This window comes from Xiphias gladius, chromosome 8 (genome assembly GCF_016859285.1).
Source record: "Xiphias gladius isolate SHS-SW01 ecotype Sanya breed wild chromosome 8, ASM1685928v1, whole genome shotgun sequence".
NCBI classification, from domain to species: Eukaryota; Metazoa; Chordata; class Actinopteri; order Istiophoriformes; family Xiphiidae; genus Xiphias; species Xiphias gladius.
The window spans coordinates 22,809,903-22,834,921 of NC_053407.1; the positions used below are offsets into that span (position 1 = coordinate 22,809,903).

General features: G+C 41.2%; 1 protein-coding gene across 5 annotated transcripts in view; it reads left to right on the forward strand.

Moving 5' to 3' along the window:
• srpk2 (SRSF protein kinase 2) overlaps positions 1-25,019 on the forward strand; it is a 71,880-nt gene that overhangs the window by 44,201 nt on the left and 2,660 nt on the right. For 2 of the 5 annotated variants that reach the window (XM_040133149.1, XM_040133152.1), the window contains 13 exons: positions 4,648-4,799; positions 7,753-7,861; positions 9,584-9,671; positions 10,103-10,190; positions 10,262-10,368; positions 11,668-11,833; positions 13,528-13,568; positions 14,768-15,077; positions 16,882-17,805; positions 19,291-19,391; positions 20,136-20,243; positions 20,357-20,426; positions 22,856-22,948. In XM_040133149.1, the coding sequence (XP_039989083.1) occupies positions 4,648-4,799; positions 7,753-7,861; positions 9,584-9,671; positions 10,103-10,190; positions 10,262-10,368; positions 11,668-11,833; positions 13,528-13,568; positions 14,768-15,077; positions 16,882-17,805; positions 19,291-19,391; positions 20,136-20,243; positions 20,357-20,426; positions 22,856-22,948 (2,357 nt within the window). Of the gene's footprint in view, positions 1-4,647; positions 4,800-7,752; positions 7,862-9,583; positions 9,672-10,102; positions 10,191-10,261; positions 10,369-11,667; positions 11,834-13,527; positions 13,569-14,767; positions 15,078-16,881; positions 17,806-19,290; positions 19,392-20,135; positions 20,244-20,356; positions 20,427-22,418; positions 22,949-25,019 lie in introns of all 5 variants that reach the window. The other 3 variants (XR_005707963.1, XM_040133151.1, XM_040133150.1) reach the window with 3 other exon arrangements.

Sequence of the window (25,019 nt, forward strand, 5' to 3'; positions counted from 1 at the left end):
ACATCAACAGAATTTTAACATGCATCCTCTGGTAAAAGATATATAAGAACAGTAGATGAGACATCATTCATAATATTATATGTGCTTATATATACTTTCAAAAAAGCATATCTATTTGAAAAACATCAATTGAATTGTACACTGAATAGCAGAAGAAAGAAAATTTCATTACCCTGAAGTTTATCCTGATAGAGGGATTTTTCCTCATCTTTCTGTAAGTAAATGGCAAGTTTAAATTTGGTATATACGAACAGCCAACTCAATTTCTATGCATCATATTTATTTACAAAAATACATTTCTTTTTTTATCTTACAAAACAAAGTATTGCATACAAGTGAAGATTTTCATACAGTTTTTTGGTATAGGCATAAAAATCATGGTATACCGGTAGACAAAATAGTTTGTAATCTGTAAAAAAAAAAACCCCACAAAAACAAAAATGACGACGAATAAAAATAGGGCAGCTACGAAAGGAGAGGTAGTAGAAGTTCACCTTCTGCTTGAGGAGGAAAATGCTGCTCCTAGTGTGCAAATTAGTGCCAATTAGTGGAGGAAAATCGATTAGTACGCCTTTGACCAGAGGGATGAATTAACCATTGCTGATTGGTTTAGAATGAAACCCCGGATACTGTATCGTTGGTCCTCGCTGGCACATTTTAAGTATAAATAACATAATCCATAAATTACTCTCTGGATCCATGCAGGGCTTTATGCAAACAAAATAAGGAAAAACAAATCACCACCGCCAAAGAAATCTGAATTTCTAATGGTACCTCAGTGTTGTGTTTTGGTTCTCGGGGATGTTCTCGGGATTTTCAGCCTCCTGTTTGTTAATGCTGGCGATTTCCACTTGCTCAGCACTAATCCTCTCTCCACCTCCACCTGTTTTTCAGTGTAATTTAAGGTGGAATGGTGCGGATTGATTTATGTTGATTAAAAGCATCTTCCCACATGCAGTTTTGTGTGCATCGAATGTATAGAGATTTAAGATGAGGCAAATCTTGTTTTCGTGCTCTTTGTTTTGTTTGTTTTCCTCCCTGACTGTGTTCATTCTGTTATTTTTTTTTCCTACCTGTCTCTCTTCTGGGCAGCTTCTTTCTCTCTTTCTGTTTTTTTTCTTTTTTTTTCTGTCTGCCGTCTTTGTTTTTCTCGGCTTGTCTCTGTTTTGTTCGGACTGGTCTCTCTGCCTATCAGCCTACTACTCTGTTTCTGCCTGTGTTTGTCTCTCTCTTTCTGTCCGCAGTGTTTTTCTCTCTCTCTTTCTTTCTGTCCACTGAACGCTTTCTTTTTTGTATGTCTCTCAATATCAGTGTATCTCTCAGTTTACGCCTGTATAATTTTTCTGTCTTTCTGACTTTTCTGTTTATGCCTCTCTCTTTGGCCGCTGGTGTCGTCTACTTACATTTCCCGCTACATCTGATTTCCTTTTTCTGTCTTTTTTCGTGCCCATGTCTCTGATTCTGAATCTTCCACTGCCTTGTTTCTCTTCCTCTCTACCTCTTGCTTTCTGTTTTGTCTGTTCGCCCACTTGATTCCTCTTAATTCTGTCACCGTCTCTCCGTCTTTCAGACTGTGGCGTCTTTGCTATCTTAATGTTTCTGCTGCTCGGCTCAGGTCCAGAAAATGATGGGGGGGGGCTACGTGTTTGTACAGCCAATGGCAAGATGAGCCGTATAAAAGCACCGAGCTTATAAACGTGATGAATGACACCCTACGTGACTGCTTTGGTAAAGAAGCAGCATCCCACCGCAAGGACACAGCGCTGTACTGCCTGTGTGTTTGTGTGTGCGTGTGCGTGTGCTCAAATTGTAGAATAGCAATGAAATCTCAATGCCAAGTTATCCTCTGTCTTTAGCTGCTGCATTGGCAGAACCTTTGCTGTTATGTGTCTGTGTGTGTGTGTGTGTTGGCCTTGCCACCACGTTAACGCTTTGTGTCCCGGATTTTCTGCGCCCCCCTTCTCTGCAGTTGCCATGGGAACACACCAAGAGCCTCCATCATGTGTCTGCGCCTGTGACCACAATTAAATAAAAGCTCACAAGCGCTGGCTTTGTGTGTTTGTGCGTGTTTTTTGTTTGTTTGTTTTGTTCTGTCTTAATTTAGCATTTGATCATGTTGCTGGTACTGTGAGGTGATGCTGAATAAGAAGTGTTTGTCAGGCTCTCTAAGGCTCAGCTTTCATGGGGACTTGTCTAATTCAGTCTTACGGATACATACGCAGCAGAAACAGCCAGTTCTCTTAAGGTGGAGACTAGATTGAGTCATTTTATAGAATTGTTCGATCGATTGAAAATGTAAGCCTCTTTCCTTATGAATGAACGTGAGAGCTTTATTCTCCTCATCACCATTCGCACATCACATGCTGTTTTAAAGAACACTGAGTCCCTATATTACCGGCTTGAGATGAGGTAACTCAGCTGATAGAATAGAGATAATATAACTGTGAAAATATCCTCGAGTCAAAGTACTTGTACTTGTGCTTGTTTTCCAAAAAAATAAATAAATGTGAAAGAATTTGTTGTACGTTGCCTTGTGACGTCCACACTGAGGTAGCTTATATACATGGTACAGTGACTTGTGAACTAGAATGTACGGTGGCCCTGATAGCCCAGTGCACAACAAATCATGAAGTTGCACCAAACAAAAACTGACTTAAGTTACCAAACAAGTTTCTAGGGGACACTAAAAACTGATGTACACATCCACACGAGCATACTGTACCTCGGAGGTTCAGCAGATATCTGCAATGACATGGAAATCATCAAAAGCAAAATGTTAAAAATGAAATAAACTTAAATCGTCACCTCATTTTCCAGAACCACTGACAGGTAGTGAACTTCAGGGAGTTTCTTCACTTGGTTGTGTTGGCTGTGTTTGCAGCGTGTTTTATTATGCCGCATACTGTACGTGTTGCCAAGTCTGTCAATGTGTTCCTCAATTTGCCCATTTTTTTCTTTCTCTTTTTTTCCCCCCTAAACGTCGAACATGTGTTTGTTTGCGTCTATTTGCATGTGCTTTCTTAAGTCGCAGTGTGTTGAGTTTCAGGGAATATTAACACAATATATCTAAAGCGCCAAGCAGCACAGTGGTACTAGGAATGGCGTAGAGGTTTGCCAGGATCCGCTCCAAAACAGAAACGTTACAGACCTGCTCCCAAAAATCTCCACAAATAGCCATGTGTGCCATGGCGGCGTCCTGAAGCCAAACGCTGAATGCCCTGCCTGATCAGTCATCGTAAGTCACCCCAGATAAGAGCGCCAGCTAAATTCTCAAAACGTAGCCAGGCCTGAAGAAAGAGGCAGCCTGTGCTCTGCAGCCCATTTAATGCTTTCCCTCTCATGGGCTCAGCTCCATTTTAGAGAAGGGCAAGGAAGTGGAACAAGGCTGACGATTGGGATGAACCCTGAGAAGCTGGTCGAGTCTAATCTGTGCATCTATCTATCATTCTAGATATTCTGTTTATTACTATGTCATTAATCACGTTGAACATTTTAGGAATACCTGCTCGCATACCGCAGTCAAGATCGCTATTGTTTTTACTTTGCACTACATTTTTCCAGGATTGAAAGAAGTTGATTTTTTTTTTTTGGTCTGATTTTGGATGGTAGCCATTTTCCATTTTCCTGCGGGTGAGGAGTAGGTGTGGATCGGTTAACCTGACTGTTTCATAATTGCAGTTATGTTTAGGACTCCATTTAATTCAGGGTTAGGACAGTTTTAATTTTGCCGTTAATGTTACTATGCCTAGTTGTGATCAGGAAGAAGACCTCTCTTGTGTTTTTGCTTATTTTCGAAAAGAAACACTACAGGGAACGCAGGGATATCCATGATGTTTCGGTTTGACTCTACAGAAGTGGTTGTGGAAGTAGCAAGATCCTTCTTGTTTTTGTTTGTTTTTGGTAAAATCTTACACACTGCACTTTTTAGACATGAATTGTTGGCTTGAAGGGGCTTGTTGTACACAGAACAAAACAAAATCAGTTGCAGTCCAACCTAAAACTAATAGATACAGTATTTATTTAAGCGTGTTCTGGGAGGGGGCTTGGTCTTCCTCTTGCAGAAGATGCTTGAACAAATATCAGTCAGCCGGCCTTTATTGGTGTGCCTCTTCATTTTTATTCCTTTCATGTGCAGAGGACCTCTGAGTTTGTCCCTCTTTTTGGACTTTAAGCTGCTTAAATATGGGTTTCTCTAGAATGTATGTTATTCTTTATTTGTTCAGCAACACAAGCTGTTGATGGTCATGCCAACTGTTGTTCATCTTTTATTTATTCTAAACACAGATATACAGTACGTTGCTTACTAAGCCTTTTTTTTTTTTCTCTGCAGAAAAGACCTGTCTGAGACAATGTCTTCAGAACAGAAAATGTAAAAGCTATTAACGAACCCATTACTGGACGAATCACTGTTAACGATACCAGGCACCAGCGCAGACTTGAAGAACAGACATTTATATATAGGGAAATATCACAAGTTATTATTGTGATATTAGTCATCTGCTCCTAAAACTCAGTCTACAGTTGCACTCGCTGTTACTCACAGCTAGAAATAATAAAATATCTGAAAGGTAACTGTTCACGCAGGGATTTCCAGTTAAAAGTTACCTGAATGGTTACCTGACTTTCATCCCACTGCTGTGTCTACAGGCCTGAGACCCAGCAGAAAGCCCCAGTGAGTGCCCCTCCTCCCCCGCCGCCCCCTCCGCCTCCCCCTGAGCCGGCAGGGCCTCCGGAGCCAGAGGAGGAGATCCTGGGCTCCGACGATGAGGAGCAGGAGGACCCCGCAGACTACTGCAAAGGTCAGAGCGGCACACAAACAGACAGACCACGTACACTGAATTCAGTCTGGCACGGCCCATTACTTCCACTCTCTACATCTGCCGTCAAGAGCTCAACAATGGCCGTCCTATCTCCCCTCTCGGTCTCTGTCTGTATTTTCTGCTCTTCCTCCCTCCGTCCTGATGGGATTTGCAGCAGTGTCGTTCAAGCCGCCAGTGTGAGACGCTCAGTGGTTGTGACACCAGAATTTCAAGGTTGTTTGGCTGTTTCCAGAAAGGAGCAGCAGTCTAGTTTCCTGCAGAGGCTCAGGGTGCCAAAGACTGCACTGTGTGCTACGAGGTTCTTACAGCACAGCTTCAAAAATGAAAAAAAGAAAAGAAAATAGTGCAGCATGTTTTAAATTATTTCAATCAGTCTAAATATAACATGATGTACATGATTTGTTTCAATTAAAAGCTATATATATAGGCCTATCTCGCATTATGTCAAATCACTGTTATGTGATTATGTTATTTTCTCCTTTTCATGAGCTTTCTGTTAAAAACAGACGTAATTTTTAAGATTATCTTTATAAAGTCGTTTATTTGTTAGCTCGTTTATTTATTTCTGACCATTTTATGAACTTTAAAAACCCTACAATGCACTTTGTAAGTACGCAGAAGAGCATTTAGTAGCGGTAGTAGTAGCAGTCTTTGTAGTTTTCTGTGTGTGAATCTTGGCCTGCGTGCCCTTGGTTTTACTTGAAACTACACAATTTACCAGGTTGGTGTTCAACAAAATACACCTACCTACAGTGTAACCCTGGCAAGCTAGACCTCTCTCTCTGCCAGCTAGTAGTGTCAGTGCAGCAAGAACAAAGAGGATTTGGATGTCTGATTTAGCTAATTATATTCGGCTCCAGGTTGAAGCATTACAAACCATTACAGAAATTTTTTTTTTTTTAGTTCAGTGAGTATACATTTGGTGTCCTATGTGATAAGAGTGGCGATATACTGTAGCCCAGCATCACTGAAATGGTGGTCCTTGTGTACTTCAGTGAGTGGAACTAGTCAGTGCTGCTTATATAGACACTGATTTCAAGAAAAAGCATTAGAAATAAGCGTAATACAGTACATACATATACAAGAATGCATAAAAATGAAAGTGCCAACGTGTAGTGTACTGTATGCAGCATGATCCAAATATTTTTAACATGTGCGAAGTAATAAGAGAGATATTGACTTAATAACAAAGTGATTCTGTGAATTCACAGCATTTTACATGAGGTAGAAACACACATTGGGCATTCCCATGGCTACAGTGTGAATTTTATGTACCGTATACATAAAGTGGCATGATGTGAGCTTACAGTATGCTGACTAATATTTAGTGCTGTTTTTTTTGTCGCACAAGCCCAACAATGACATACACAAAACGAAATGGTTACTCTCCTCAATCTATTTGATTACGATCATGATCCTGGTCTCCGTTGAAACGTAACTTTTAGGACGTTTACTACCATAAGGTCAGAGTTAGTCTGAGTGATAATGAACCTTACAGACGTATGAGCATGGTAAAAATGTACTTTCTTCCCTAATTGTCCCTCACACTGTTTAGTCTTGTATGCTGTATCCTGTTACAAAATAAGCAACTGTCGTCACAGTGATATTGGGGTCTTGAAATGGTTTACACTAATAGAATCAAATAGCACTGCTTCCTCACGTAATCTCATTGCGATCAAGATCTCTTTGGCTAGATAGAGTCATGAGGCTTTGTGCTTTTGAACAATGTTTAATTTGTCAAGGCTGAGTTGTAACGGATGATTAATGGCTTAAGAAAAGCTATACTGTAGGGTCGAAAGCTTATCAATATAATATACTATATTAGTGTTTCTGACACTCCAGGACAGAGGCACAGTATGTATAAAAGTGGCAGCATGTGAAACACATGTACAGTTGGGGATACAGCCGATTTTTAACCTGGGATAGGAGCTGAATTTCCTGTGGGGTCTCACCTGCTAGACATGTGCAGTGCTGTATTGTTCACATTTATTACACACAAGTCATATTTGTTCAACACCAAAAAAAAAAAAAAAAAAAACAGCAGCTCAGCATTCACGAGGGATGCAACAAACGATTGTTTTCATTATCAATTCATATGGCAATCATTTTCTGGATTCATTGTTTTACCTAGGAAATGTCACGGGGGAAAAAAAACCCCAAAAAAATCAGCAAATCGTGATATTTTTATAGGCTGGAACCAGCAAATATTTTTCATTTTCACTTTAGGAAATACTCACTTAATTAACTGATTATCAATTGTGAGTTTATTAGCTACACCTACCTAAAACTAATGCGGTCTAATACAGTCATGCACTACTGAAACCGTTTTCGAGAGGTGCTGGTTCAACACATTTATGATCATTATGGAGGCTGCGGTTTGTTGTGCTGTTGAGATATGCTGCATCTCCTTAGAGTTGTTTCTAATATTATGTCCAACCCATTACCATGAATTGGAATCAGCACCTCTCGAAAACAGTTTCGGCCGAGACTGAATATTAGAAGCTTCATGAACTTGTATGAGACTGCATTAGTTTTACCAAGCCGTATCTAATAAACCAGTAACTGAGTGTATTTTCCTTTGTTCAACTAACTGTTTTAGCCCTGACGCTCACAGCTGTTTTTAGTCAGATGTTTCCCAGGTCTAAAATTGGGCGTTCAAGAATTCTTTTCATTTGTCCCTTTATCGCAGCTCCACTTGATGCTGCAGATATCGCCGCTGGACATGTTTGCGCCGTACTTTCCTCCCGCTTCCTCTTATTGCAGTTGTAAAACACTTCTCTCCCGCCACATTTTCTGTCTGTTTGACCTCCCTCCCTCTCCGGCGCTCTCCCTCCGCTCCTTACTCACTAATGGATTTCATGTCATTGCCTGGTTATCTCTCGCGGTCGCCTGTAACCTTCATCATCTGCCGCCCTCTCGTTATCTCCCTCAGGAGGGTACCATCCGGTGAAGATCGGGGATTTGTTCAATGGGAGGTACCATGTGATCAGGAAGTTGGGGTGGGGCCACTTCTCCACCGTATGGCTGTGCTGGGACATACAGTGAGTCACACGCACGCATGCACACACGCACGAACACACACACACACACACACACACACACATGCACACATTATAGGACAGTAAAGACTTTTACATCCTGCCTCACGCTGTTTTCCTGCATAAAGACGTTCACCACAAACATGTCATGACCCAGAAAAAGCACCCAAGGGCTCACAAAGGCTGTTCTTGTAGCCTTTCACATCACTTCGCTCTCATAGACACACACGGCGTCAGATCTACCACACATGCACCTGTTGACAGGATCTGGCACGTCACCGCCACGACGGTTGCAACCACCACCTACGCGCACCGCCGCCGAAGCCATCCATTTGCACTGTCATGTTGTTTCACATGGCAGCCAGGGAGGATGGATGACATTATCATCAACCCAGAGTCACCTTTCACTGACTCACACCGCAGAAGCACACGCACCCACATACATATGCACACACAAACTCATTTACACCTGTCACTGGTGTTGATTACACTAATGTTGGTAATAAGCTAGCGAGCTGGAGCTGGATTACCTTACACACAGTGCACAGTTACTCCCAGTGCTTGAAGAAATGCTGGCTCTCGGTTATACTCACTATGTCAGCATTAGGGCTCATGTTGTCTTCTCTGATTCCTCCTAACACGCATGATTCCCTCATGAATTCATGTCAGAGATATAATTACTATTATCTTCTTTTTTTCGCTCTCCTTTCGTCCTTTTTTGCTTCTTCTGTCTTTCATTTATTTCAGACCTTTCACAGCAGTTTTAGTTTCAATTCTTTTTCTCTTCCTTTATCTTTTAATTTAAATCAACTTGAACTGTTTTGGAAGATTTTCATTAACATTACTCACCATATGCTTTTTATGCATTGTTGCTTGGTGTTTTGCAGTAATATATATATTACAAAAAATGCTTGCTGTTGTTGACAGATGCCTTTTTTTAAAACGGCAAACTGTAAAAGATATTTCACAAATATTTTCATTGCTGAATAATTCTTGATTATCATTAATATGTTTTTTAGTCTACAAATTATCCAGAAATAGCGAAAAACGTCCACGTCAATGTCCAGGAGCCCAAGATAATGTCTTCAAATTGTAATAACCAACAGTCCAAGATATTTGTTTTACAATGAGAGAAAAGCAACATGTTTTCACATTTGAGAAGCAGGAAACAAAGTAAAGTTTTGCATTTTCACTTGATAATTGACTTTAACGATGAAATGATCGTCAAAATCGTTGTTGGCAATTTCCTTGTCAGCTGACATGTTGGCTTATCAACTAATTGCTGCAGCAAAATCAGCACCAGTTGAATTCTTTCTTAGAGCTACAGCCTTGGGTCACTCAAACAGAGCCCTGGCACAGTGTCACAAGGGGAAAAAACTATACAGTTAGAGTTACAGTACAGTAACAAATATCTAACATGCATACTGTCAGTTATAAAAAGTGTGTATGTGGACTATGATAAAGCCAAAGCAGTGGGTCACTGGTGTACCATTACCCCATGCTGACATGATTTCTTTGTGATAAAATGCCTAATAGCTCATACATTTGCATTTCCAGTGCGAGTGTGGGCAATGTGAATGCCCAGCTGCTAGCCAGTAACGGTTCAAGTGCTATTTTCATATCTCTCACTTGGACACATGAATTGCCATTGCTGGCCATAACAACGTGTTGGCTTGTGAGTCACTACAAGATCTGAGTGATGTATCTTCGTGTGTGTCATTACAGAGTGAAGAACTTTGTGGCGATGAAGGTGGTGAAGAGTGCCCAGCATTACACAGAGACGGCCCTGGATGAGATCAAACTGCTGCGATGTGTGAGAAACTGATTCGTTTGACATTTTGATGTTAGGGAGTTTTATTCTTTTCATTTTCTCCTGTTCTGTCTGTCTTTTCTTCCTTTCTTCCTTCCTTTGCTTCTTCCTCTTGCTTCCATTTTTGCATCCTTCATCCATCCATGTCCTCTCCTTTTGTCATCCTTTTGTCCTCTCTTCTTTCCTCCCCTCTTTGCACCACGATCTCTCTCTGATCGTCTCTGTTAACAAGAAACACTAAAGATACTCTAGTCGTTTATCTTGTATGGTGGGTGTAGAGGACAGTCATCTTAGAATCAATTTTTCAACATCTTCATCCCCCGCATCCATCTCCCTTGTCCTCATCCTTTTCTCGGCTCTCTTTCCTGCGCTCTTTTCCTTGTTCCCTGTCTAGTCCCGTGATTGCGGCATCTCATTGTCCTCTTGTCTTTCAGGTGAGAGAGAGCGACCCCATCGACCCCAACAAGGACATGGTAGTCCAGCTGATAGATGACTTCAAGATCTCCGGAGTCAACGGCATACGTATCCTGATAGAGTGTGTGTGTATGACTGACAGAGATATGGTCATGTGAGTCCTTGACTCTCCATCCCAGATGTGTGTATGGTGTTTGAGGTGCTGGGTCACCACCTGCTTAAGTGGATTATTAAATCCAACTACCAAGGTCTGCCGCTGCCATGTGTCAAGAGCATTATCAGACAGGTAAGGACAGGCAGGATAAAATGGCACGATACTAGGTAGAATGTCCATGGGTTGTCCACAGTGACATCTGCAGGTTGTCATTGTGCATGGGCGACAAAACTGGATTAATAAAGTTATAGCTCAGTATGTTTTCCACAGAATAGAATAATGTAATACACCGGCACTGTATTTGTCAGGTCAAGCATGTAAAGGCTGGGTCACTTCTGTATATAGCAGCAGGCAAACAAAAGCTATCATTATATGGCACTTTTTGAGAAAGAGAAGTTACAGAGTAATTTACAGGAGAACACAGGTGTGTCTACTGACAGCCTCTATCCTAATATAATAACAATTTGAACAGGGGAAGCCAAACGGCAGATTGTTTGACATTACCATGGCTATGTCAAATTGGTTGAGCTGATCTTTTTGACAGGATTTATTTAGGGGAAAAAAAAAAAAAAAGCCAGCTACACCTACGTAGTTGGCGGTATTCTAGTTCTTCTGAGAGTTTAACGAGTGAACCCAAATGCAGAAAGCAGATACGACATTTAGATGATCAAATAAGGATTTTTTTTTTTTTTTTGCAAAAGGCTTTGGGAATAGATGATGAATGGCGGAATGAGGGCTCCAGCAGGCGAAGGTGGAGGGCCAAGGGTAGGACGTTTAGAAAACGTTTTCACTTTATTATACTTTTGCAAGTCCAAATACTGCTTAGTAGAGATGGACTTTTGAAAGACTGGGTGAAAAGAGAGAAAGCAGAAATTGGATAAAGAAATCTAATATGTAAAGAGCAGGGGGACATACTCAAGACAGCAAAGAGCACACCCGGTACCAAAGCCTTCTAATACAGTGCATGGTATTGTGCACTTCACACTTCACTCTTAAGTACCACTGCCATCCTACGACGCAGGACTCTCTGGCGTTTTCCCCTCCGCCACTTGATGAGCATGTCAAGTTGTTTTGCCATTTCACCCACTGCCAGCCTCTTGCTTCTCAAAAGCCGAAGCGAAGATGAGTAAAAATGAAACGGGACTGTTTTTTCGCTTTAATCTTTAAAGCCTCTGGACAGAAACAAATGAGAGGAACCGTGTAAAACAAAACATCAACAGCAACCTCCTCTCCGCCCTCAGAGAATGACGAGCGTTACAAGAATGGCTAATTTGGCTCTGAGAAAGAGAGAAGGAATGAAAGGGAGAGAATAAGAACTGAGCAGGGAAAGAGGCCACGCCTGCATTTTTTGAGGGTATACATGATCAAACAAGAGGTGTGAGCGTGATTTTCGGTAATAACATGTGTCCGTGTATCTGAATGTGTTTGTAGGTCCTGCAGGGTCTGGACTACCTCCACACAAAGTGTAAAATCATCCACACGGACATAAAGCCGGAGAACATCCTGATGTGTGTAGATGACGCATTTGTCAGGCGCATGGCCATGGAGGCAACCGAATGGCAGAAAGCCGGAGCCCCACCGCCGTCCGGATCAGCAGGTAGGGACGCGCAAACGCTCATGTTTAATACACTCTAAAGGAATAGTATGACATTTTGGGAGATATGCTAATTATGTTTTCTTGCTGAGAGTTAGAAAAGAGAAGATAGATACCATCCCCATGCCTGTACGACAAATATGAAGCTGCAGCCGGTTATCTTACCTTAGCACAAAGTCTGGTAACAGGGGGAAACAGGTAGTCTGGGTGGGGGTTACAAAGTAAAAATGCATGTGGAAACCTCCCGGCCCCGGCAAAAGAATGACAGGCAGTCTTGTGAAAAATTCCCACATGATTAGCTATGATATTCTAACAAAATATTGAAGTTTTACAGGCACTTTTGCTTTGTTGCTGTACAACCTTTTTCCACTACTGAACTTAGCTGATATTTGAAGTCCAGACCTAATTGGAATGCACACTTGTTTCCCTTCTTTGGATTATTTTTGTGGGGTTCTTCCCAGACTTTGCTACGGAATTAGCATATCTTTTACTCTGTTAATTAAAAGTGAAAGAAGAATCGGCACAACTAAACTTCTGCTTCTAATGTTGGCAGCAGCGTAGCTCCACAAAAAGCCGGCATGCAGCGAAGCCTGTTGGTGTAGTGTTTCCTTTATGCAAGCTGTGTAGCTTTTTCGTCTCACCTTTTAGGTAAAAGGGGAGGCTTACAATACACGTGGTAGGTTAACAGCTCACATTCCTGATTTGAAATTGATATTTATAATGTTTAAAGTTTATGTTTAATATTGAAATGCTCAAAAGAAAAATGGATTCACAGAGAAGCCTTTTGTGCCTCCATGGCTGCTCGCCTTTTTTTACTACACACAGACATTTCTTTGCTTCTTCATCTCCTGTCGTCTTGTTCCTCCGGTGAAAAAAAAATCAGTTCTGGAAGAAAAAAACAAAAACCCCAGCCTTGATGAACTCCATATGAACGCTGTCCCCTCGGTGAACCCCCACCGTGAGCTGTCAATCGCTTGCATCAGCCAATGGCGTCTTTTTGACCCTTAGGGTAACCGATTACACTGCTTACATTTCTGTGCAATTAAAGTGAGGAACTAAACCATCAACTGTGAAAACAGAAGGGCTCAGTGGTGACACAGTCTGTCTGCGAATTAGGAGACAAAATACATAAAAGGTTTTGTCATCTACATAAGTGCAGACATGTGGCAAGCTAAGATGGAAACCCGGAGTAGATTAAACTAAGATCAATCAGTCATCCTAAAATTGATGTTTTTGTGCACCACTTTACCTGTGGTCATACATATTAAGAGACTGTTCATGTTAAATATGAAACATTGATCATTTATTCATCGGCACACATGTTTGGAAATGGACATCACTCTACTGCTACTCTTTTGAGGCTTGTTGTTTCAGGTGAAAGTGTTCGGTGAACTATATAGGAGCCGCATTCTCAGGCATGAGCAGCATAACCATTAATAGTATGGATCTGGGGCAAGAGAATGAGGCAGTGGGAGCGTGAAAGATCTTTTTCCTCATGTGTCTGCAATTTTCTCACTCCACCTACAGATTCTGTATGTATCAGGTCTCCAAAAGGGAGAGCGAATACACAACCTCATGATTTATCTCGCAGAGGAGTAGGATATTGAGCGTAGTGTGAACTCGGTTGTGTGACGGATGTCGACGCTGGTGAAGCTTTGATGCCTCTGATTGTTGCTGTTTTTCTTTCTGTCTGTCAGTTAGCACAGCCCCTCAGCTCAAACCGGTGAGTACAACAGATGTGAGTATGAAATGAGAGAAATGCACACACACACACACACACACACACACACAAATAAACACTAGCGCAAACAGAGAAACACAAAAGTGAAAAAGAAGATACATGCCTGTAGAGCGTTCCACAGGATTCGGTTTGATTCTCACAGTTGACACAGGGAAACTACTGAGTGCACCACAATGTTAAAGAGCAATACTCAGAATGTCTTATTGGCATTTATTCACCAGTTTTTTGGCAGTATTCCTATCAAACCTCCTACCTCTGTATATTAGTAGTGAGAATAGATGCTCACTGGAACCTACAACAAATAGTACTTTACAAAATTTCAAGAATACCATATTACATGCAGTAAAAATCCCTACAAACAAATTTAATGAAAATTATCCTCTGTTCTCCCCAATGTCAAGCTTCCCTAAATTAAGAAATATAGCCCTGTTTTCAGCTTTGTGACAATTCATTTTTCATATAATCCAGTGGGATGTTCTTTGTAACATTCAATATTTATAAACAAATAAAAAGACTTCCTTTGTGAGTGTTTATCAAGAGTTTAGAACTCCAAAACTCAGCTAATCTGTGTTTTCAGGACTGTGTGGGTTGTGGTTTGATTGAATTTGATTGGCAGTAGTCTGGCAACATAAGCAGCCCCACAGCTCCCAGCATAAGGTTTGGAAGTCCTGATTGGTGCCGGGAAGAATTTGGCATCAGCCTTTTTCCAGCCGAAATCCACCCCACTTCAAACCAGCGAGAGGAGCAAAAACAAACGCAGAAATTTGCTCCTGTAACAACAGCAACAAAACGGTTCCAACTTTGGCAGGAAAAATGTGTTTCCATGTAGGAGTCTATCAGTCAGAGTAAGAAACAGATTGACAAAATAGGTTTTCGGTGCTTTTCAGAAGCAGGAGGATGTTCTGGAGCCATAAAGGAACCTTTGATCCTTTGTTTAGCTGGAATATTCAAAATCACCAAATTTTAGCTGCAAGGTTTTTATTGGACAAGGATGATATGCTCTATTTAAAATGTACAAATATAATATCAACAGACAGTGGAAGTGTTAGCAGACACCATAAGCCACCATTCAAATAAGTATCAAAATGTTTTTATTCCTTAAACGCCTCCTATTCATGTTTGTGTTTTTTGCCTCGCCTGTGACTCTCCCTCCTCCTCCTTCTGTCCTTTCTTTTTTTTTTTTTTCCTTCTCTCAGGTGGGGAAAATCTCGAAGAACAAGAAGAAGAAGCTGAAGAAGAAACAGAAGCGGCAGGCGGAGCTGCTGGAGAGGCGGATGCTGGAGATCGAAGCCCTGGAGAGAGAGGCCGAGAGGAAGGAGGAGAGAGCCAAAGAAGGGGGAGAGAAGGGGGCGCTTGAACACAACCCGCCTTCGCCGCTGCAGCCCCCGCCACCGGGCCCCAGCATGGCGGTGGGAGAGAGCGATGAGGACGACGAGGACGAGGACGACGGGGAGGACGAGGAGGAGGAGGGAGGAGAGAGGCCCATCAGGTTGACTAATCATACATGTAAGTTGCACGGTCCTGAGAGTTATCCCAAGGTGAGGTGCTGTAACACCTCGAATGTTAAAAACAGTACGATGCAGCTGATTTGATAATTGATAAATATATGATTGATCGACACCACTCTGGTCATGTACTTGAAACCACGCGATCCCCTTAAATTTCAGCAATGGCCCATACATATTCACCACGCTGCCGATATGCTTCGGAGCCCTGTAAAATTTAAGTCTACGAATTACCCCTTATTTCAGGTTTTGACGCTATTTTCTGCGGTTTTCCTTGATTTTTTTTTTTCTTTTTCCCCTTGGATTGTCAGGCTAGCAAAAAGTCTCCAATATTTCACAAGAAAAATCCTCAAACTGGAGAAGATTCAGATTCAGATTGCAACTGCATACACACACATATATAGAACTTAAGTCATTTATTATGGCTGTGCTGCAAAACATCTTTCCCTCTAAATGTCCTGGGCATTATTTTGTTCACATTTCCCAGGATTAAACCTGGCATTTAAAATTCAGTCCTGTGGATTTGCCCAATATTTGGCTGTGCAACATGCATCTGAATGATGGACTCCGCCAATGAACCTTCCACAGTGGGACTGAAGACACTAATGCAAGTGTGGACGTCCATGCGTTATTATCACCATGTTCTGTTTGATATTTGGTCTAAATCCCGGTTCAGAAGTTTGTTGACCCTGCCAAGAAGACAGTTTAGTACAAACTGAGCTTTCAGTTAGGTTCCTCATAAGCCTATGGCTTCTTGACATTTCCTGTCACATCTATTTTACTTTTATGCTGTTGTACAGACTATGTGCAAAGAAAACAACAGCTGCCTTTTGCAGTGAATTTCCTACATTGCCACCTCACGCCTTTGTTTCAGACCTTTGAATCACCACCTAATTTCTGATTTGTTCAGCAGAACTTGATTTTTGTCTGACCTTCTGCCATTTTGTCCCATTTTAAGTTCTTTAAGTCTTTTGTTTTAGTTGGCAATTCAGTCTGATTATCAGACGGACATTGTGAAGCTCTAAAATCTTGTCTATTGGAACCTTCAGGTGAAGGTCAGGAAGCCCCCCATTGGTTCAATCCTACGTTTGACCCTGTACTTTGCATCCACTGACAGTCACTAGTTTGTTATTTTTGGTTAATTTAACCATCTTTAAACTGGGGCATTTATTATGACTTTAACAGTGAGGCGTACGATACTTTCTTATGCATACAGTTTTATTTAAGATAAACATTGGCCCAGCGCGATGACGTGTCCTCACAGCATGTTGGTTGCAGCTTTTAATTCAAGTCAAATCCACTGTGAAGGAAAAGTGAGCAACATATTTAGGTTAGCTTGTACTTTTTTTTTTTCTTTCCTTTTTTTTTTTTTTCACCATATCCAGGATGCCAACAATCAGAAAGATGATTTTCTAAATCAAAGCATTGGCTTTGACAGATCTGCAGCATGCAGAGCGTGCGTGTGTGCGGGTTTGTGGAGTCTGTCTGTGAATGGATAGGAGGTGGATTGGCTCCAACCACTCAGCCCACACTAGACCCACTGTGTATGGGAGGCTAGGCTGATTCACAAAAAAAAAAAAAAAAACCAAAACAACACAGTGTCTTTCCGTCTCCCTCCTCCACCTTCTGTCTCTCCCCCTTCTGTCTCTGTCAGTTGCGTATTCTCTCTGTTGCCTCCTTCTCTCCTCTCTTTATTCTCTTTACATGCCGTTTTCCTCTCAGCCTACACCGTCTCTGATTGCCCTCAATCTCCTTCCCACTCACTTCCTCTCTCAACTGTTTTTCCTTTCCTCTCTCCATGTTAGGTGCAGCGCCTCCTCAGGAGCAGAGCGAGGCACCCCACATCACTGATGACGACCCCGATGAGGAGGTGGAAGAAGACGAGGAGCCCACGCCTGTCGCCGAAAAGGATGCCCCCATTCCCCCCACCTCAGAGGAAGGCAGTGGAGATCCAACACAAGCAGAGGTAGAGGAAGAGGAGGGGGCGGAGGAGGAGGAGGAGGAGGAGGAAGAGGAAGAGGAGGAGGGATTGAAAGGAACAGAAGATGAGAATGAGGAACGGGAGACAGAGGAGAAGGTGGAGGAGGGGGAGGGGGAGGAAGAAGAAAAGGAGGAGGAGGAGGAAGAGACTGAAAGAGAGGAGAATGAGACAGAGGAGCCAAAGACAGAGAGCAAAACAGAGAAGGAGGCAGTGTTGGAAGAGGAGGAATCAAAGGAGCAGGAGGGGGAGGACGAGGAGGACGAGGAGGATGAGGAGGACGAGGAAGACGAGGATGAGGACACGACCACTGACCTCTTCACGGACAACACTTCCCCCATCAAACCCCACAACAACAAAACCAACTCGGCCAAAACCAACGGTCACGTTTTGTTGGGGTCCGAGGGACGGAAACCGAACCCTGGCACCCCTCCGCCCCCGTCGCCCACCCCCGAGCCTCTCCTCTGCCCCCTGGTGGAGTCCGAGCTCAGCTACACGGACAGGGACAACTCTCTCAGCTCCGGTTATGAGATGTATAACGGAGAGCTGGGCGAACGGGGGCTGACCAACGGCTCCAGTGAGCGCCACCGGGGCACGATGCCCCTCTTCCCCGACCTGCCCCTGGATCCTGAGCCGGGAAATCCCATATCGGTGGGCACGGCAGACTTAGGAGCAGGACCTTCACCCAACAGCCCCACGGCCGACCGCAGTCGCACCGTATCATCCTCGAGCACAGGAGACACACCCAAAGGTGACACATGGTTATATGCTATCAACTACCTGAATGTTTAATATGTTGCTGGGTTTTATCATCTCACACTTTTACTCATTATATTTTATATTTTTATTTAACTTCAGTTTATTCACTGGTGTTTTATGATCCCTGTATTTGATTTATATGTGTTTGTTTTGTTTCTGTTCTCAGGTAAAACATCTTGGAGCCCCAAGAGGGGATAAAATAAATATTCATATCAAATATATAAATGAACAAAAATATTTGTGAAATTATTTAAGAAAAACTGAATTCATTATTATAAGTTTTACTTCATTGTAAACATTTTTATTTCAAAATGTCAGTTTTTATTTCTGCTGTGATTACACAGTCTGTCATGTTAGCGTCTATCTGATGTCGCTTTCATCTAAAATATTAACATGTTCTTTATTTCAAAAATATATAAATAAGTGAATTTCAATAAAACTTAAAAATAATCAAATCACATACTAAATACTAAATTATTATATGATTTATTGGTTCTTTTAAATATCTTACACAATTTATTCATGCGATTATTTATTTCATAATGTCTTTTTAGATTATTTAATATCAAACATTTGGTTTATTCAATGATAAAAAAAGATACATTTATACAAAATATATACAAGAATTTGTTTTAAAATATAGACTCAGTCAGCCCACAATACAGAGTGGATGCTGCCTGTCAATTCTTTTCATCTGTATTAATCAGAGTTTTTCATATTTTATCAACAAATGATTGGTGCCACCTTCTTCTCCAAGGTCTCCATTTAAAAGGAAATTTTAATCTACATGTAAATGAGAGTTTCACTTGAGTAGATAAAGAAAAGGAGGGAAAAAAAGCATAATAATAATAATAATGAGTTCATTTCAATCTCAGGTGAGGCAACAGATAGGCAGAGCATGAATAATCATCACTATGTTTTGATTTTCTTTTTTCATCTTTTACATTATAGCTGCTGGTAAAATAAACCTGCTGCTCATTATTATGTTTTAGTGTCCAAATATCTCCCCCTGGGTATTATTAATGACTCACCACCAGCATTACTCATCCAGCCACAGCGTTCTTATTATTATCATTAACTTTCTAGCTCTAGGGTCACACCTCCAAAGTTTATTAAGGATTTTTTTTTTTTTTTTTTTTTTTAAATGTCGCAGTGAGTGCAAACCCCTCATTGTGAGATAATTATACATCAAGTAAAAAGATGCATCTCCTTTTTCTCAACCAAGTTTTCTACTTCAAGTCTTTTTGCCAGTTTGATATCGCTCTGAATACATGTCATCGTACTTGCAGCGGGTTCACGTTATGACGCGACGACTGGAGAGCTCAGGTTTTCTCTTATTTGGATCTCCTTGTTGAAAAAGCCTAAGAGTCCCTGGTCTAGACAAAATGTCTATGAGTACATAAGAGTGTGTAAACTCCTCTCAGTTCTATTGATTCTGTGCATTAACCCTGCGCTCTCCCATACTGTTCCCTCTCAGTCAGGGCCAGGGCTGCAGACCTCCTGATCAACCCATTAGACCCTCGCAACGCTGAGTCTATTCGAGTCAAAATCGCTGATCTTGGAAATGCCTGCTGGGTGGTAAGACACAGTAGCTGGAATTTGATATTACTTGATTTAAAACTTTTTTTTTAAATACACCAGGTTGAAGGCTTTTTACATTTGGTTTACAAAACCTGATAAGATTTAGGAAAAAGTCTTTTATTAAAATAATTGTTTAGTTAAGTCCACAAAATCCGGTAGGAAGGAATTTGGTTCCCGAACTTTGTAAAGGTTGGTTTTGCATGTTTTGCATACTTCGTTTCATTTGGATATGGGCCTGGTCTATGTCAGATGATCTGGCTGGACTTCTTGCTGGAGGTTTTTGTGGGGGGTAATTAACCCAAACAAAAACGCAGTCATAACGCTACTATTAGAGATTGAGATTTTAAACCTGTCTGGGAGGTTTGGTTGCTGTGGGTCTCACAGTTTCTGAAGTCCAGATATTTGAAAAGAGAGTAAGAAAGAGGAGGAGAAGTAGCAGAAGCAAAACAAATAATTAAAGAGTTCCTCTACAATATTTTGTGTTTGGAGTCCCCCTTTTCAGGATCAATTCGCAGACAATTGATTTTTTAACACATTTTCAAAGACAAAAGATAAATGGAATTTAATTAGGCAAAAACATCGTCCCATTTCTTCATTAGTTTAAAAAAAAAAATAAAAGAGATTTAGAGAATTTGGTTTATTAGCAATTGCCAGTTATTTGTATAGAAAGAAATATACAACCTTACAATGAGCTCCCCTCTTCTCTCCTTGTCTCCTCTCCTTGTCTCCTTTCCTCTCCAGCACAAGCACTTTACAGAGGACATCCAGACAAGACAGTACCGTTCCATTGAAGTCCTGATAGGAGCCGGTTACAGCACTCCTGCAGATATCTGGAGTACTGCCTGCATGGTGAGGAGTGTACACACACACACTGTAGATACAGTACATTACATACACAATTCATTTTTTTAAAATTATACACACTCAGTATAGACTCAAGCACTCTATTGCTTCTCTTGTAGGCGTTTGAGCTGGCTACTGGAGATTACCTGTTTGAGCCCCATTCTGGAGAGGACTACTCCCGTGATGAGGGTGAGTATTTAAATCTTCATGTCACACGCAAACAAAATTTAATTTCCAAATATGGAAATATAGAGAAGTTAACAACTCAACAAGTATTCCACAGGGGAATCAAAGCTGAGTATTGTATCTCAAGACTGTAGGCTTGATCTGTATTCGGGATGTTGACTTGAAGATGAAAAATAACTAGCAGTGAGGGAAAATGTTCATTATACAGTGCAAAAGCAATGTGTCTTAAATGTTTAATGAACTGTTCTAATCGAACATTTTAATAGGTTTAATGTATTTTAATAGGAAAATGTGTTGCTTTGCAGCTTTTCCCCATTTTTAAGATACAGTACATTGCTGCTACAACATCACAAATGCAGTGATGCATTTATCACAACTTCCAGTGCATTTGCTTAACTTTTAATGATTAAGTTTCCTTAATTTTTCACATAACAGAAACATGGTTTTAAAGCATTTGGCACAAGTACAGACACTGAGTACAGGTAGCACAAGGGAGTCTAATGCTCGCAATATGCTCTTTCCAGTTAAAAATACTAGCAAAATAGATACTGTAACCAAGATAAATTAGCATTTTAAATATGTATTTTCAGTTTTTGTGTATAACTACGAACTGATTGCAGTTGTGCACTTTGATTTGACGCACTGCACCAAAAAAGAAGAATGTTTTCTTTTCTGTGGAAAACAAGAGGATTAATAATCACTTTATGGAAGTTAATGTGGATCCAAATTAAGAATGATGAAAGATAAATTAAGAACTGCTGTCCCCATTAAGTAGTTTTTTGGTGCAGCATTTCCATTTAAGACACCGGTGTGTGATTGTAAAATTTTAGAGAACTCAACATAATTTGAAGCATGTATTTGTTGTTTTGCAAGTGTGTTGTCTATTCTCAAAAGTGGGACTATTGGTTTTTTTTTTTGCATCTGACCAACGGATAATAACTGTAATGGACCAATCCTAATTGTATTTTAAATGGATAACAATGCCCTGAAGTGACTTTAGTTTAAAACTAGGCATCCCTCTCCCCAAATCCCCCTATCCACTGTCAACTGTAAATCCTGTCCTTCAATTCTGCTGATATGCCTCCACTCATTTTCCACCCCCCTGTATACCTAAACCCGAATCACTCAAATGGTATAGATACACAGAGAGTTCACACAACTCCAGCTATTGCTCAATTTGTAGACTTCTGCAGCATAACATATTTTCAGTTTGTGAATTGAGCTTAAGAGCAACACTAGCCAGTTATCCCGTGAATATGTGTGTATCTATATTCTGGTCACATGTTACTCTATCAAGCATCACAGTCCCCATATTTGCATGTAGGCTCCAGCCATTACATTTACTCATTCTCTTTACTCTGTGTCTTGCGAAATACAAAACATTTCCAAACTGTGCGCCCTCATCTTCACTTAACCCCTTGATCTCATCATCCCCACTAAATCTTTGATCTCAGCCAGCTCACTGTGTTATTGCTCTCATCGCGTGTGTTGTACAGTTAACCTCATTTTGTATGTTTTGCACACGCAATAAGCCAGAGTCAGTTTTGCCACGACATCCTGATTCACGGAGAGACACCTTTGATCTCCTTCCATTGAGGCCAAATTGAAATTCTAACTTCGGGTTCCGGTTCATTCAATTCTGCATCTGAGTGCATGTCACTTTTATTCCGAGGCCGAACATTTCATTTCATCACCTCTGCTGTGGGGGCACAGCTCACTAACACTGATTTTTCTCCTTTACTGTCTGTGACTGTCTCTTTTTTCCTTCCTTTCCCCTCTTTTCTCAACCTGTCACTTCCCTTCCCCGATTCCATTTTCCTTTACAATTTCCTTACATTTTGCTTTCATCTCTCCTCTTTCAATTAATTCCTCTCTTCCCTGTCTTTCTTTGTCTGCATTTCCTTCCCCGTCCTCTCCTTTTTTCGGCATCCTTTTTTCCTTTTACCTCCCCGCTCTCCTCCCTCCCTTCCTCCCACCTCCCTCTCTCCTCCATAGACCACATAGCCCACATCATAGAGCTGCTGGGCTGTATTCCGAGGCACTTTGCACTCTCCGGAAAATATTCCCGGGAGTTCTTCAACAGAAGAGGTAGCGCTGGACAGAGAGCTGGTGGGACTGAGACACACAGACGTCTAAGGTGGACAAAAGTGGACACGAAAAGACAGTCAAGATGCCATGACAATTTGTTGATTTGAATTTGGTAAAAAAAAATTGGATGTCCTGATGGAAATTGTGCCTGAAAACAGTGAGAAGAAATCTTCACCACTTCGAGGTGCTACATAAGTCGTTAGCTTGTGAGCGCGTGTGTCCATGCAGTGACCCAAGGCAGCGGCGTGTTTCAGTCCCATGCAGCCTGTCGTGTTGATGTGTGTGTGCATGCTGTAATGCTGAACCGTGCCTGTTCCCTCTGTGATGTATGTGGTGGTGGGCAGACCACATCGCTCTGATCATGGAGCTCCTTGGGAAGGTCCCACGCAAAGTGGTCGCTGCCGGGAAGTACAGCCGAGAGTTTTTCTCCAAGAAAGGTAAACGACCCTGTGGTTAATGGTTGGTTAGGCGTAGGGTAGGGCTTATCCCCTTTGGAATAGCTCTAGAACGTCATAGTAGTCACAAGAACTGGGTGAAGTAGTGTTTGTTGTGTAGTAAGATTTGCAGTACTCCCAATCATCCTGCATCAAGGCAGTTCAGATAGATTTCAGGTAAGTTGTCAATCACAGCAAAAAATGAATAATACTAATTGTATGGCTGGGCGATAATTCATTATTATAGTTTACTGACATTCGTTGGTATAGCATCACGATGTTATGATCATGCAGTATTCACAGTTAAGGGTTAATATAATTTTTGTCTCACATAAGAGAAACTTTCCTTGGATTGAAAGAGTTGCCATGTCACAATAAAGACGCACATTTATTATCAAATCGTAATTATTTGACATGTAATTTTGTCGCCCATTCCTACTAAATTGACATTCATATTCTTTGTTGTGATTGTCTTAATTGTGTGACACTGGACTGAAGCAAAATAGTCAGTTTAACTCACTACAATCAGAGGTAAAAGAAGAAAATATTTTTTCTAAATATTTTCAAAACAATGTATTAACATAGACCTGAGCAAACCAGCTTGTAGCTGACAACAATATATAGGCAGATGTTTTGCCTTATAATGTTCTTATCAGCTATTTAATTTTGTGAAATAATGGCCAAAGGAACCAATGAAACAAGAAGTAATAAGTCACAACAGATTGTATTTCAAAGGTGGGATTAATAATTCACAATTTTTTGTTGAGCAAAAGTCAACACTTGTAAGAACAAGCGAGTCTACTCTGGAAGTAAGAATAGTAGTAGTTTACAATAGCAACAAGGAAGGCTTCACCTTACTGCATCTAAAGTCTTACGTGTGTCATACAACTCTCTGATTCTGCTCATCTTTGAGCCTGGTAAGTGTATGGATCTGTGTTTGATACAGCTGATAACCCTTGCACTCTCTCATTTATTCTCTTTTTTTTCTTTCTCTCGATGTCCTTCCCTTTCTGCTCATATATTCTTCATAATGTGTCACGAGACCTGAATATTCTGCTTTTGATGTGGTCTCTATCTGAGGTCTGGGCCTGCAGTTGATATCTCAATGTTCTACCTTTTATCTCTTAGCGCTGTTAATCTGGTCCGACTTTCTCACGCTGTCTCTCTGGGCTTCTCCTGTCTGCCATGCTGCCTTCGGCCGAGCAGTGCAATTGAGCGGCCTTGTTACCTTGTTTCCTATGTGCTAGGTACACTGATTGGGGACAAAGCAATTGAAACATCTTCAACTTTTATAAGAATGCAGACCGAAGCAGAGTCTCCATTAACGCCGAAAAACCAGCTGTCAAGGTTAATGTTGCTGTCGAGAAATCAAGATTCAGTACTGGATCCCGATCGGTCTCTTGTACAGTGCAGTTGGAGGGAAGTCTAGATAAATGGTTTCTTTTCCCCCATGTTGTGCTCTCCAATGCATAGGAAGGAGAGGTTACCATGGCAGCCACGATTTGAAGTGGACCTTTGTTCTTGATCACTGCCATCGTTAATAAATCTCTCATACTCTTTTCTTCTCCGTCAGTCTTGTACTCCCAGCCAATCATTTTCCTCCTCTCTTTAATAATAAACACCTTCCTCTCCTTGTCTTTTTCCATTACATTGCCACTTCTCTGCATCTTTCTATCCATAGCTTGTCCTTTGTCTCTGTGGTTTCCAGCCAAGACTCTGCAGGTTTTCACTCCATCATTACAGCTCCTCACTGATTAGCACAACGTTGAGCAGAAAGAGGTGAACCCGTTAGTGAAGTCAGTTGCTGTAGTGATTGGTCTTGGAGTCTGCAGAATAACGGCATGTCAGTTCATCCAAATTAAAAATAATATATTTTCTTACTTGACCCTTAATAGGATCCAGCCATACAGACATTTTTGGCCAAATTTCCCTTTAGGATTTTTGCCACACAAAATGGAATTTTTCTTTTCACTAGGACAACTGTTTACCAAAAAAAAATAGTCCCTGCGAAAACTGCTGACCAAGTGCTTTGCGAATTATCGCTTTTGTTAAAGGGCGCCATTTGGGACATGAT